The sequence below is a fragment of the Silene latifolia genome, chromosome 2 (genome assembly GCF_048544455.1).
Source record: "Silene latifolia isolate original U9 population chromosome 2, ASM4854445v1, whole genome shotgun sequence".
Classification (NCBI taxonomy): domain Eukaryota; kingdom Viridiplantae; phylum Streptophyta; class Magnoliopsida; order Caryophyllales; family Caryophyllaceae; genus Silene; species Silene latifolia.
In genome coordinates, this window is record NC_133527.1 from 185,608,704 (window position 1) to 185,623,161 (window position 14,458).

Consider the following 14,458-nt stretch of genomic DNA (forward strand, 5'->3'; position numbering starts at 1 on the left):
TCGACGCACACCCCGTGACGGTCCCGACCGATCACCGTTGGAGAAAGCCTTGGAAAAATTCGAGCAATCCCAAGCAGCTCATCAAATGGGCAAGTGGAACTTTCGGCTTCGGCATTCAAGACAAACCAAGGCCTTCGATAAAGGGGCAAGCGCTCGCAGATTTCCTGGCCGAGTGCACATATCAGGAAGAGCCAAACCCAGGCATATGGGAGGTCTACACCGACGGCTCCTCCACGACGAATAGCTCGGGGAGCGGCATCCTTATCATCAGCCCAAACGGGACGAGTTTGAGTACGCCCGAAATTCACCTTCTCGGCCTCGAACAATGAGTCCGAATACGAGGCGGTGATAACCGGAGTCGAGCTAGCTAGGGCTGCCGGAGCAGAACACATCGTGTTGAAGACTGACTCGCTGTTGGTTACCAACCAAATCAGAGGGGAGTATGAGGCTCGGGACGACGGAATGGTAAGGTACCTGGAGAGGGTAAAAGCCGACGTAGCAAAATTGAAATCCTTCCAAATCCAGTGTGTTCCCAGATCCGAAAACAACCGGGCCGACGCTCTCTCTAAAACGGCCACTCAACCATCAAGAATGTCACCGAACCGTCTTTGGTAGATATCGTGAATGCGAAAAGCATCACCGAGACCGTCGGCATGGTGGGTAACGTAGAGACCGAGACAACGTGGATGACCCCTATAATGAGATACAAGCTTACAGGTGAATTGCCGGAGGGCCGCAATCCCTCGGCCAAAATAAAAAGGATCGCCGCAAGGTACCTGGTATTCGAAGGGGAGCTGTATAGGAGATCCGTAATAAGACCACTCTTGAAGTGTGTCGGTCCGACCGACGCAGAACTAACCACTTGTAAATTCACGAGGGCATCTGTGGACATCACATGGGGGCAAGAACACTAGCCCACAAAGCTCTCCGAGCTGGCTACTCGGCCCACCATGCTTCAAGATTCCGTAACGAAGACCAAGAAGTGCACGAATCGTCGATGCACGCCCCGGTGATACACGCTCCCTCCAGAGACTTACAGCCGGTGCTTAGTCCCCTTCCCTTCGCGCAATGGGGGATGGACATGCTAGGACCGTTCCCAACAGCCTCCGGAGGAAGGAAATTCTTAATCGTCGCCGTTGACTACTTCACCAAATGGGTTGAGGCCGTAGCAAGATACCAAAGCAAAGACCACAAAGACGGTCGCGTCGAAAGGTAACTGGGAAAACGTTATAACCCGCGCTTCGGATTGCCCCAAGTTATGGTATTTGACCACGGTCGAGAATTTTGGAGCGACCTGATAATGAATCGGTTAGAGGAGAGGCATCAAGTTTGCGTACTCCTCCGTCCCGCCATCCACAGAGTAACGGGCAAAGCGGAGGCGACCTAACAAAACCATCCTCAACGGCTTGAAGAAGACAGGTTGAAGACCTTAAGGGAAGGTGGGCCGATGAACTACCCGGCGTCTTGTGGTCCCTTCGAACCACGTAAAAGAAGCAACGGGATACACCCCCTTCCACCTAGTCTACGGCTCCGGCGCCCCGCCGATCGAAGCAACAAGGTCCGACATTCGAACGACCACCTTCGACCCAATTGAAAACGAGGAAGGCCTAAGGGCTTCCCCGGACTGGTCGAAGAAAGCCGCGACACAGCACGCCTGAACTTGGCCGTATATCAGAACCGGATGAAGAGAGCCTACAACCGAAGAGTCCACAAAAGGGACTTAAAAATAGGAGACCTAGTCCTAAGGAAGTCAGCGGCCACCAACAAAGGAAATATTCACGGCAAACCGACGGCCAATCGGGAAGGTCCCTACAGAGTGGTTGAGGAGATGAGGCCGGGTACATACCGGGCCGACAGACATGGGAGGTGTGCCCTTGATGAGCCATTGGAACACCGACAACTTGAGAAAATACTTTGTATAGCGGCGGAGGTATCCAAACCCATTGTGGACACCCCAACGCACAATCATAACATATAAATGAAGCGCCCAAGTTCTCCATCGAAGTGTCTGTCCTCCTCCGAAATTTGCCACCAGACGAGGAAAGAAACGCTATCGAAGCCGCAACCCCGATTACCTCGGTCAAAACCGAGAGCGACGGGGAACACGACGGCCGATACGCTAAAAGAGAGACGTATACTCGGCCGCAATTGAGACGCCAATCTAGCGGTCAATATGCCTACACGATTCACGGACGCTTATCGAAGCCGCAACCCCGATTACCTCGGTCAAAACCGAGAGCGACGGGGAACACGACGGCCGATACGCTAAAAGAGAGACGTATACTCAGCGCAATTGAGACGCAAATCTAGCGGTCAATATGCCTACACAGTTACGAACGCTATCGAAGCCGCAACCCCGATTACCTCGGTCAAAACCGAGAGCGACGGGGAACACGACGGCCGATACGCTAAAAGAGAGACGTATACTCAGCGCAATTGAGACGCAAATCTAGCGGTCAATATGCCTACACAGATTATTTAACGCTATCGAAGCCGCAACCCCGATTACCTCGGTCAAAACCGAGAGCGACGGGGAACACGACTACCGATACGCTGAAAAAGAAACGTATACTCGGTGCAATTGAGACGCAAATCTAGCGATCAATATGCCTACACACGATATTTAACGCTATCAAAGCCGCAACCCCGATTACCTCGGTCAAAACCGAGAGCGACGGGGAACACGACGGCCGATACGCTGAAAAAGAAACGTATACTCGGTCGCAATTGAGACGCAAATCTAGCGGTCAATATGCCTACACGATTCTTAACGCTATCAAAGCCGCAACCCCGATTACCTCGGTCAAAACCGAGAGCGACGGGGAACACGACGGCCGATACGCTAAAAAAGAAACGTATACTCAGTGCAATTGAGACGCAAATCTAGCGGTCAATATGCCTACACAGTTACGAACGCTATCAAAGCCGCAACCCCGATTACCTCGGTCAAAACCGAGAGCGACGGGGAACACGACGGCCGATACGCTAAAACAAGAAACGTATACTCAGTGCAATTGAGACGCCAATCTAGCGGTCAATATGCCTGCACAGTTACGAACGCTAAAGGCGTTGAACACGGTTGGGACATGCATTCAAACTGCCTCGGTCAGGCCGGATGTAAGAACGAACGCACTCAATTAGTAACGCGAAAAGACGAACGAAGAAGCGTGATCAAAGCCCGGCCAAGCCAAAGGCCGACAAAATAGCTCTATTAAGGATGATCGCAAGGAGAGTACAAACGACGGCCGTCCCCGTAAGGGTAGCCTAAACTCTACCTACCAAAGCTTTACAAAAAGCAAAGAAACAAAAAAGCAAAAGATTACAGACTTAGGATTTGAAGCGCCAAAAGGATGGCAGGGAGAGAAGGCTCAATAATTGGCCCCCGAACAGCTAAAGCTATCCGAGACGCCGGGTGAGTCTGGTGACGACCGCCCGTCTCCCTATGCCGGCGTTGAGGAAGGCTGACCATCTCCAAGCAACTCCTTGGCCTCAGCTGTCTGAGCCGCCTTCGCCGTCTCCGCCTTCTCAGCAGCCGCTGCCTCCGCAGCCTCAGCTATCTCATCCATGAACTGGTCATATTTATCCCACGGGAAGGAGCCGTCGGGGACAGACCTTTTGATCGCCTCCCTGGCCGCCTCCTCGGCCTGGTCACGGAATTTGACGCACATTTTTGGAAGGAGATCATCTTGGAGCATTTCAATATCCTTCTCTTTTTGAGCAAGGATAGCCTGCACGTCGCTGAGCATCTCCGCCTGCTTGTGAAACCGCTCCTCCCACTCGTCCCTCTTGGCAACCACAGCGTCATAGGCACCTTTATACCTATCCCGCTCCTCCGTCATCTTGGCCGTGGCGCCATCAGCATCCTCAACTTTGGCCCTCTCGGCCCTCAGCAGCTTCTCAGCCTCCTCCGCACGCCTCACAGCAACACGAAGATCCAGTTGGGCCTTCCCAGCTTCCCCCCTCGCAGCGGAGAGATCGAGCTTGAGCCGTGCAATCACCGGTCCAGACTGGGCCGCAGCCTTTTCTTGCTCCTGGATAAGAGACACGGCCAGACGACTCCATCTCCCCAGCCTCTCATATATCTTCTCGCCCTCCGCCACGAGCTCGGCGGGAGTAACCTTCTGGGGAGAGGAGTCCACGACGACGTTCTGGTCACCAGCCATCTCAGTCGCCTTCCCAGTTGCCTTCTCAGGCTGCTTCCCTGCTTGCCGTTCAGTGGGAACGACAGCCGCCGACGATGGATCTACAAAAAATTTACACAGAGCATCCATGTCACCTTGCGTTGGCACGTCAGAAAGCCTGTCGTCGGGAATACCCAACGAGCCGGCTAAATCCGAACCACAGGTTAAATCCGTACCAGTTCGAACCCTCTTAGTTGGAGTGCTGGTGGAAGCAGGCTCCTCCCCGGCAATGGTGGGAGCAGACGGTGGGTCTTTCCTCTTCCTCGGAGAAGGGACCTTAGCAACGGTCACCTCCCCCTCAGAAATGTTGATCACCTCCACATGAACCTTTTCGGCCACTGGGGCCGAAGAAGGAGTTGCCATTGATGCAGCCCCCGACTTGGACGCCGCCCTCTTTGATCTCTTCGGCACGCCACCAAGAACCCGTGCCTGAGCCGTCTCCTGATCCAACGCCTTCGTCTGTCTTTCCATGAGTTCGTTAGGGGACAATCGGCGATCCTTCGCTTCAGCCGTAGGATGACGGATAAGAACCTTCCCGTCCTTATCAAGCCCCAGCCTCTTCAGGTCCTTCTCAGACAGATCCCGGCCAAACCGATCTGCAAGAAACCGAGCAAGAGTTACACAAAAAAAGGGAAAAACAAAGCTCAGAAAAAGGAACATAACGAGCAAAGGTGGGCCTCACACCGACCCCACTCACCCCAGTTGAGGGCCGGTATGAGGCCGACGCGGCACAGCATCTCGTCTTGAAGAATAATCTGAGTCGGGGGCAGCCATCCCTCCTCAGCATCAAATAGCTGCATTGCCCGCTTCTCATCCGCCGAAAGAGGGACAAAAGTGACGTCCATCTTAACCTTGCTACCCCGGGAGACGTATTTCTCATACTCTTCCCGGGTCTCACACCGTAAATGAACGGGCCCCGAAAAGACCGAGGCAACGGGTAGTCATCCAAGCACTTTGACATACACCCATCGCTCTTGCCGGTCCTTACAAGAAGTAAGCTTGTTTACGGAGACATATCCCGCTCCGTCTCGCACGCTCGTACCACCCCACCCGTCGGGCAAACGACGGCCGAAGACTATGAAGTCGGCGGAATAAGTCGACCGTAGGGACCTCCCCTTTATAGAGACAGAGCCACACAAAGCCGATTATTGTCCTCACGGCCAACGGATGCAGTTGGGCCACGGCAAGATTCATCGCTCTGATGATGGGCACGACGTGTTCGTTCAAAGGAAACCGGAGCCCGTACTCCAATTGCCTAATGTACACGCCGATATGACCCGGGGAGGACAATGAGACCGCCCGACCCTCCCGAGGGTAAACAATTTTATACCCCTCACCAAGGAAGAAGTGATCTCCGAAAAGAGTTTCCCCTGAGTCGCTTGCGAATTTATTTGTCCAGGCACGGTCAAGGCGGTCGTGCAGCCTCACCATGGTCCGGAATAGCCCTCCTCCCACCACCAACGGGAGCCCCTCACCACGATCCGGAGTAGCCCTCCTCCCACCGTCACCAGGAGCCCCCTCATCCTCATCCCCATCTACCAACTCCTCCAGGAGAGGCATCTCAGCTGCGGGGGAAGGAGACCTAGGGCCCCCAAACCTTAGCGGAACGGCCTCCAGTACCTCCTCCTCATCAAAACGCGACGGGGAACTCCCCGCCGCAGAAGTACCAACCCCAGCATCAGCAGAAGACATGATTCACAGAGATTACTAGCAAGAAAAAAATAAAAAGTTTGCTTGTTTACCTTAAAGAAAAACACACGCCGGATCAAATACTCCGAAGATTAAGAAGAAGAAAACCCTTGAAAGTTTGGAGAGATGAAGATTTTAGAGAAAAATTTTCGAAAATAAAATGGAGGCCAAAATCACGGAATAACTACCCTATTTATAGAGAAAAGCCCATGAAGAAGGACCAATCAGGGCACAGCCCATGAAGCGTCAACCAATCAGCGAACACACACGTGTCAAGCATGCAACCGCGGAATGTCAATCGTCGCAACAGTTGAATGTCAATCAATGCAACAGTGACCAAACGTCTTCAACACGCCTATCCACATCTCTTCGACTGTTCATCTCCCGCAAACAAATATGTAGGTACCTAGTCTCCGCCGGCCACCGATCAACCAAGCCAGGGAGCACCGGCCGGTGGCATATCAAAGTCAACCGGCACCCTCAGCCCTGATCTCGGCCAGCGTCTTGATTCTTTTCCACATCGGATACCCTTCACGCATCCATGCGGAGGGGGGATATGGTATATGGTACGGCCTAGCAAGAGCCACGCCGGTACACAAGAAGACGCCGAGACGTGAGAGATTTTCGAAACTTACTCCGCAGAATATACGCTCAGTATACATCGGAGCCTATACCACGGCATAGACTACGCTGGGGGCAAATTGATGGGGCATATTCTGCACCGCTGACCAAGTCAACATATTGAACGAGGTCAAAGATATCCACAGCAAGTCAATGACTTAGACCGCCTAGCCGATGCAGCCCATCGGCTACCGCTAGTTGGTATCGGCATGGCAACCCGCTTGCCCGGGGCACATATCCGCGTACTCACATCCAAGACCCTCGGCCGGCCTGCCGTAGGTCCATCGGCTGAGGGTAGAACGGTCTTTCCACCTGATCAGCCACTTGGCCACTTGGTCACTACGTGACAAAAGGTGAAAGCCTATATATACTCCTCAACCTTCATTGAGGAAAGGATCCCACAACTTAACCTAAATACACTATTCATCTGGTAATATCTCCCTCATCTCTCTACAATACATACCTAGCCAAGCAACACAATTTAATCCTTTGAGTTTGCTGACTTGAGCGTCGGAGTGAGTACGCTTGGCACAAAGCCAAGCCCTCAGTTCGTTCATTGTTGCAGGAGAGGCCGAGAGGAACGATAAGGACAAGAAGAATCCAACCAAAGACATTACTCTACAAGCCACGGGTGGTAACGATACTTGCTCTGGAATTACACCCGGAACAAAAAGATTTAGCAATTTATAATTTTCTATCAATTTTATTTTGTTTTAATTAAAATATCATAATTTAGAGTTTAGTGAAAATAATATAATTTGATGCAAAGATTAATTTTAATGAAAATATAATAGATGAATTAAATTGTAATTGTTAGCTTCCTTATTTAGTGAATGAACATAATTATCATTAGTTTCCTTTTTTGAGAATATGCTTTTTGGCGGGAAAATAATAGAAATCACCTATTCATTTAGTATATAGGGGGATTGTCATTATTATACTTTTACTCTCCCAACTAGTGTAGATCCCCGTGCTATAGCACGGTATTTATTAGTTTTATTTTATAAAGAAACATTCTCATTAAATTAATTGCATAAATTAATTGTACCTTTAATGTTATAATGTACTAATATAATCTTTGGTAAAACGTAGAAAATGAAAGTTTATTACCATAAAAAGATACTTTAAGTTAAGTTATTTTTGTCTTAAACCATTTTTACTTTACTATAAAAATTAACTCTAGAATGCTATATCATTGCATGAAACTAATTTATGACATTAAATTACAATTAAGTGATGTAAAAATGTAAAATCTAATTAAAACGCGTATAAACCTTATAACAAAAACAGGTAAAAACAGTATACCACACACTTAAAAAGGCGATTTACGAATAATTAGACTAAAACTTTTTTATTTTTCATCAAAAAAATACATAAAAATTGTTACGTCCTTTAAAATATACACCATATTTAGAGTGTAACTGATGAAGAATAATATAAGAAACAGATTTACGTAATTTTAGGGTGTAAGTGATGACAATAATTATGTTAAAGACTGCATAAGAAGCAGATTTGCGTAATTTTAGGGTGTAACTGATGAAGAATAATATCTATGAAAATAAAAATGAGTGCATAATAAATTATGGATTTTAATGAAATTGTCACAAATATGAATTTTAATTAAAAGATTAGAGTTTAATTATAAGAATGTATTAATTGAAAAGATAATAATGTAATGAATTTTTTTTTACTTGTTACCTTATTTAGTTAGATGCCTTTTGAAGGGAAAACTAAGAGAATTTTTATTCTCTTAGTAGTAGGGGGATTACATAGTGAAATCCTCTCCTGGCTTGGTGCCCGTGGTTTTTTTCCATTCAAGGGTTTTCCACATACAAAATTCAACCCTGACCTGATTTCGCCTTGCGCAAAATCCACACAAAACATATATTGTATCACAAATTCTTGTTTGTGACGGCACATATCCGTCACTCTTGAGTGACGAATACCATTTTACCTCACAAGTCACAAAGTACCCACTTTTTCTCTCTCTGCAACACTATTCATGTGGTCCCCTTTCTCCACTAACCCATTTTGTTACCATTTTATCTCACAAAATATCCGTCACAAATGATAACCCGTCACAAGGGAGACCAATTGATATTGTATAGTATTTCTACTAGTTTCGGACTTTTTAAGATTATCCATATAAGAGCACCTTCAATTAAACCCGTCTGCAATTAATTAGATAAGCATAATCTGATAAATCAACCTAGTTGATACCTGTATAACATTAATCAAATACTAAATCAGATTTGGTTAAATCTATACATTTAACTTTTTATGATTCTCCAAATTAGTTAAAAATAACATCTCAACAGTACTTTTCATAGATATGAAGGAATATCATTATGGAGCATAAAGAGATGCAATTATGCACCAATAACAAACCACTACATATAGAGCTATCCTCTTACTGATACTGCATAGCATTCCACTTAAACTAAACAAATTTCAGATAAGCTAATCCAAAACATGAGAAAATCCTATTCCCGCGCAGCAGAACCATCAGTCACAGTCCGATATGTGAGGCCGAATCAGACATTCCCGACTGCTGCCTTAATCGACTATGTTGTCAACAGGGGCCCAAGAAACCAGGCTGCGCGAAAGGTGTCATTTATAGCAGCAGACAATTTTAAGCCAACCCCTCAAGACGAAACAACAGATAACTACTTTGGTGCTGCTGCTGATGACTTCGCTGACTTGAAGGCCGCTAATTACATTCTTCAGAGGAGACGCCGCTTTCTAGAAGATTATGATTGATATAAATAACAGTTATGTTAGATGTAAGTTTCTAAAAGTACCATAAATGTTGTCTGATCTTTTCGCGTTAATTAGCCTTCTGCTGTATGCGCCAGAGTCGAGAAAAGTGTATTCATGTATAAGTATTATGCTATATGAATCATCCTGTGTTCTTGTACTTCTGAGCGACAATGCTAACCGTTTTTTGTTGCCAAGAAACAGAAAATCGCATAAGAAATAAAGAAAATTAATAGGTGAATCTCAAATATTCCATTCATATTTCATAACAATTACTCAACAGAAACAATATACTTTTCATAACAGATTTTTGTTGCCAAGAAACAGAAAATCGCTATCTTTCGAAAAATTAACAATGTGCCTAAAGTTTAGTTCATCAACAACTACAAAATTACAATTTCAAGAAACAATTACGAAATATTAGTGACTATCTTTCTAGCTTCAAGCTTGTAAGACGTCTTAATACAATCAGGCGGATTTGAGTTCCGGAATCATCAGTTGGAACATAGATAATCTCGAGACGACGAAAGCGTTTCTTTGGAGGGTAGAGTTGAAGATTACTGTGGCTTGACTTCGGATTGAATACCGGTACAACTTTCTTGCTCAAATTTGTCGAAACAAAGCCGAGAAAATTCTGTTCTGGTTGATTGTTTTGTTTCGCAACCTCGAAAGAAAGATCAAAGGGGCGTTTCTTTAGCGGAAGTGTCAATTTATCCATGTTAATTGAATAATTGTATGTGGAATAGAAACAAGAAATTGTGAAAATTGATGTAAGAAAATTGGAGAAAGGTTTAAGCTGGTAATTGTTGGAAGAAATTTAATTACTGTTTTGTGATTATATAGACAAATTATGGAAATAAGTTCAACAAACACGGTTTTGGGCGCCAATGTATGTATACCTTATGAATTTAAGAATTAGGGTGCTTGGTAATCAAGCTTTTTATTTTTCCCTCATTATTATTTGTTTTGTCTCAGATGAGCTTACTATGTTATGGGTAAGAATTGAACCTCACTTATGGTTGGAGTAAGAGTGCTCTTACCACTTGAGCTAACGCATATTCTTCCCCTGTTATTAATAACCTATGTCATTATACGATTTTGCGGAATCGGGATTTATAATTAGAGAGTCAAACACGAAAAGTACATAACGAGATCCGGGAGAATTGTCTCTCAATAAGTTAACGACAATGGGATCTCCAAATTTTTTTGTGGTTATAAGTAGGGAAAATGCAAATGATGCCCTTGAGATTAGTCATTTTGCATGAAATGTCCAAATTTCTGATCCGGAAAACTTTAAGAGGTCATAACTCCTGTTTACGAGATCGGAATATGACAATTTTTTTTTCAAATAAATCGTCTTTTTCCGAGAACTACGATTTGAAAAGAGAGGAGGCTCACACGATCTTGTTCGATGACCATTATCACCCTCCATTCAAAAAATGTCGTCTTTTTATTTCGGCTAGATGTACTAGTAATTTTAGCTCAGTTAGTTGGTTTTCTAGTAGTTTTAGGAACTCTAGTATTCCCATGTTTGTATTGTAAAAGGGTTTATTTCCAATACATTTTATCGTTGTCAAAAAAAAAAAAAAAAAAAAACTTTTACCATCTCTTGACCATGGGCCAAGTTCAATAAATGACCACTGTGCTCTTTCTTAAACAAGATACAAACAAGAGGCCCATCAAGAAACTCAAATACATAAAAAATATCTTAAACATCATAATCGCTAGGGCGATGCTGTTTACCATTTCCTGCTACAAAAGATACACCATTTCCTGCTATAAAAGCACCAGGACTCTTCATTCACAAATAATCTCAATTATTATATCAAAAAAATCCATTTTTTCTGCATTATGTATGTTCCTGAGGTAATATATCATATACTCCGTCTTTAATTGTCCCAGTGTTACACGTTATTCCGCTAGTAATAATATTTTCCGTAATGGTTTTCAATCAAACGTAAACACATAAGGAATAAGGATAGACATTATTTGACTGTTATTTATTTACGTTCGTGTATTATTGTAGATTACAATGCAATAATTATCATGTCGATATTAGATTATTAGGGTTATCTAATTCACTCAACCTTTTACGGAATTTTGTGAGATGAATATACTATGACGCTAGTATCATTATACTTGCGTGTAATTGTTTGGTTTTATTCTGGAATGGAAACATAAAAATTGCGACTCGAGGAGTATGTACTTATTAGATTGGGGATCGGATGAGTATTTATTGAAACTGACGAGTATTGTAATTTGTTGGTATTTTGCAGGAAATATGCAACATCTGCTACAGATGCATGAACACAGGAGCATTATTCACAGCAGAATGCTCTCACAAGTTTCACTACAACTGCATTTTCTCCAATCTTCAAAATAACAACCATACCTGCCCTACTTGCTATGCTACTTGGACTCAACTGCATTCGCCTTTTCCCTCATCGAACCAGACCCCACCTCCGCCTCAACAAGATGGTGGACCCATGACCGTCAAGGCCTTGCCTGAGTACCCTGCTTTAAGCAAGTCTGATCAGTCTGACTCATTTGCGGCGCTTGTATCCATCCGAGCACCTCTTTTACCCCCTGAACCCACTGTTGAGGCTAACTCGCGTGCACCTCTTGATCTTGTGGCTATACTTGATGTTAGTAGCAGTATGTACGGTCACAAGATCGCACTCTTGAAGCAATCTCTCAATTTTGTCATCCAAAACCTCGGCCCTGCAGACCGTCTTTCAATCATCACATTCTCAACCAACTCTCAAAGGCTAACCCCTCTAACAAGGATGACACATGCAGGTCAAGCTGATACCTTAAGAGTCGTTGACTCCATTACGGCAAAAGGAACTACTAACATAATTGCAGGGCTGCAAACCGCTGTTAAAGTCTTGGAAGAACGACGTGAAAAGAACCCTGTTACTAGTATCATTCTCCTTTCAGATGGTCAAGACAATGCCAATCCCAATTTCATGTCATGCCTTAACCGACTTCCACAGTCAATTCGGTCAAATGCTGTAGGATCGGGTCTGACACTAAGTGACAAAATCCCGGTCTACACATTTGGGTTTGGGTCTGACCATGATGCCAAAGCACTCCACGCAATATCAGATGGATCGGGTGGGACATTTTCCTACATTGAGGCAGTCGAGGTTCTTCAGGACGCGTTTGCTCAATGCCTGGGTGGGCTGTTGAGTGTTGTGGCTCAGGATGTTGAAATCCAGCTTCGCTCGGGGTGTCCTGATGTTCAAATCAAGTCTATTCCGTCTGGGAGGTATAAGAATACTATCGATAGCTTTGGTGGTCAGCATGGGGTGGTGTATGTTGGCGATGTCTATGCAGATGAAGAGAAGCAATTCTTGGTTTATCTCTCAGTCCCTAAAGCTGAAGAAAAAGAAGGAGAAACGTCGACAACAAAGTTATTGGAGGTGAAGTGTTTGTATAAGAACCCATTAACGAATGAGAAAATCGAGTCTGATACAGCTATTGCTGAGATAAGGAGGCCTTTAAAAGAGGAGCTAACAGAAGAAGACAAGAGGGTGTGCCTAGAGGTGGACAGGGAGAAAAACCGGATAATAATAGCAGAAGGAATAGCGGAAGCACATGAGATGGCGGAAAGAGGGGATTTATTTGGGGCGCGGTCAACACTGAGGAGAAAGAGGGAGATGGTAATGAAGTCATTTTGTGGGATGGCAGGGGATGAAGCCACTGAATCACTGTCTCGACAAGCAGACAATGTTTCATTCGGTATGAGTAGTACACAGGCGTACCAGGGAGGCGGTAGAGCCTTTACATTATCGGCTCAGAGCTCACACAATTATCAGAGAGCTGCGGCTCAAATGCTGCAGCCTCAGAATAAGAATATTCCTGGTGGTGGTGATGACGTCAAGTTTCAGACGACTTATATGAAGCAAATGATGAAGAAATCACAGCAACAGAAACAACAACAACAACTGCAACAGCATCAGCAACAGCGATTTATGTCACAATTCAAAGCTCAAAACCATGGTTTTAGTGGGACGAACCTTGTAAGAAGGGGCCTCAAACTGTTAAAAAAATTGTGATAAACGCTGTCGTTTCGAGCAGAGGACACCTCAAAGACGAAAGTAGGTTTTACTTTAGACATTGGTTTCACTTAACTTCTGCTTGTTTAGTTTTGGAATTCGATATTGATGTAATCGTATTTTATTTCCGTTTTAATAAAGTTATCTGTACGAATTTTACTCTTTCAGATACATCTTTTACAATTTTATCCTTCTTAATTTTTTCCTCCCTTACTCGATTGATTTTTCTTAATCTCCATTTCCTTCACCACCAACAGCCCCCACGACAACCTACCCTCCGGCCGATCATGCTCTGGCCGACCGTACCCTATCCACCTCGACTGACCAGCCAAATTTCCCTAAAACAAGCACGCAAGGAGATGAAGAAACTCAATTGGAGACTTGAACCTTTGCTACTTTCGCAATCAATATCGATTATGAATATTAATCAATTGTGAACATGTACTATTGATCATCAATATGAATATCAGTTCTAAATCTAGGGACAAAACTCAGATTTAATCCAATAACAGTAAAACATTAATATTGATTGTGGCCCAAATGCGATGCCATGACAGTTAGCATTATTGGACAAGCAAGTGCTCCGTTAACTAAGAAACACAACAAAATCTAGGTTTAGGGATAAGTGGAAAAACTATTCCGTATATGAAAAAGTAATTCCAATTTTGATTACGTTGTTTTAATTTTAAACAAAACCAATATATTAATGTTCAATGTTAAGTTAATACGATTCTTTAGTCTCGATTAAACATTTAGACCTGAAAAAACTAACTCTACCCGAACGACTCGGCCTGAATAGCTCGAGCCGAATTGACTTGACCCAAATGTTTATTATTGCATACTGAACAGTTATTCCCAAATAACTTGATAAAACTCATCCAAAAATGGCCTAAATCTAAAATAACCCGACCTGACTTGTCACAAACTTGAACAATCTGAACCCAAATTAACCCAATTTTGACCCGACACAATTGAGCCGTCTACCAAGTCTAGTCCTTAATAAAATATGATCGGTTAATTCTCAGGGTCGAATTTCTTTAATCAAAATAACTTTTACCACCATGGGCAAATTTCAATATTTTATCTCATTGGGCTGTTTCTTAAACAAGATACAAGATACCCATGAAAAACCCAAATGCAGGAAAAAAA

At 44.3% G+C, this 14,458-nt stretch overlaps 1 protein-coding gene across 1 annotated transcript; it reads left to right on the plus strand.

Annotated features, from left to right (window-relative positions):
* Positions 1-11,013: 11,013 nt before the first annotated feature.
* Positions 11,014-13,456, plus strand: LOC141631632 (E3 ubiquitin-protein ligase WAV3-like). The gene is made up of 2 exons (XM_074444277.1): positions 11,014-11,114; positions 11,525-13,456. Exons 1-2 carry the CDS (start codon positions 11,100-11,102, stop codon positions 13,307-13,309), a joined length of 1,800 nt encoding a protein of 599 aa, XP_074300378.1. The 5' UTR covers positions 11,014-11,099; the 3' UTR covers positions 13,310-13,456.
* Positions 13,457-14,458: the final 1,002 nt, after the last annotated feature.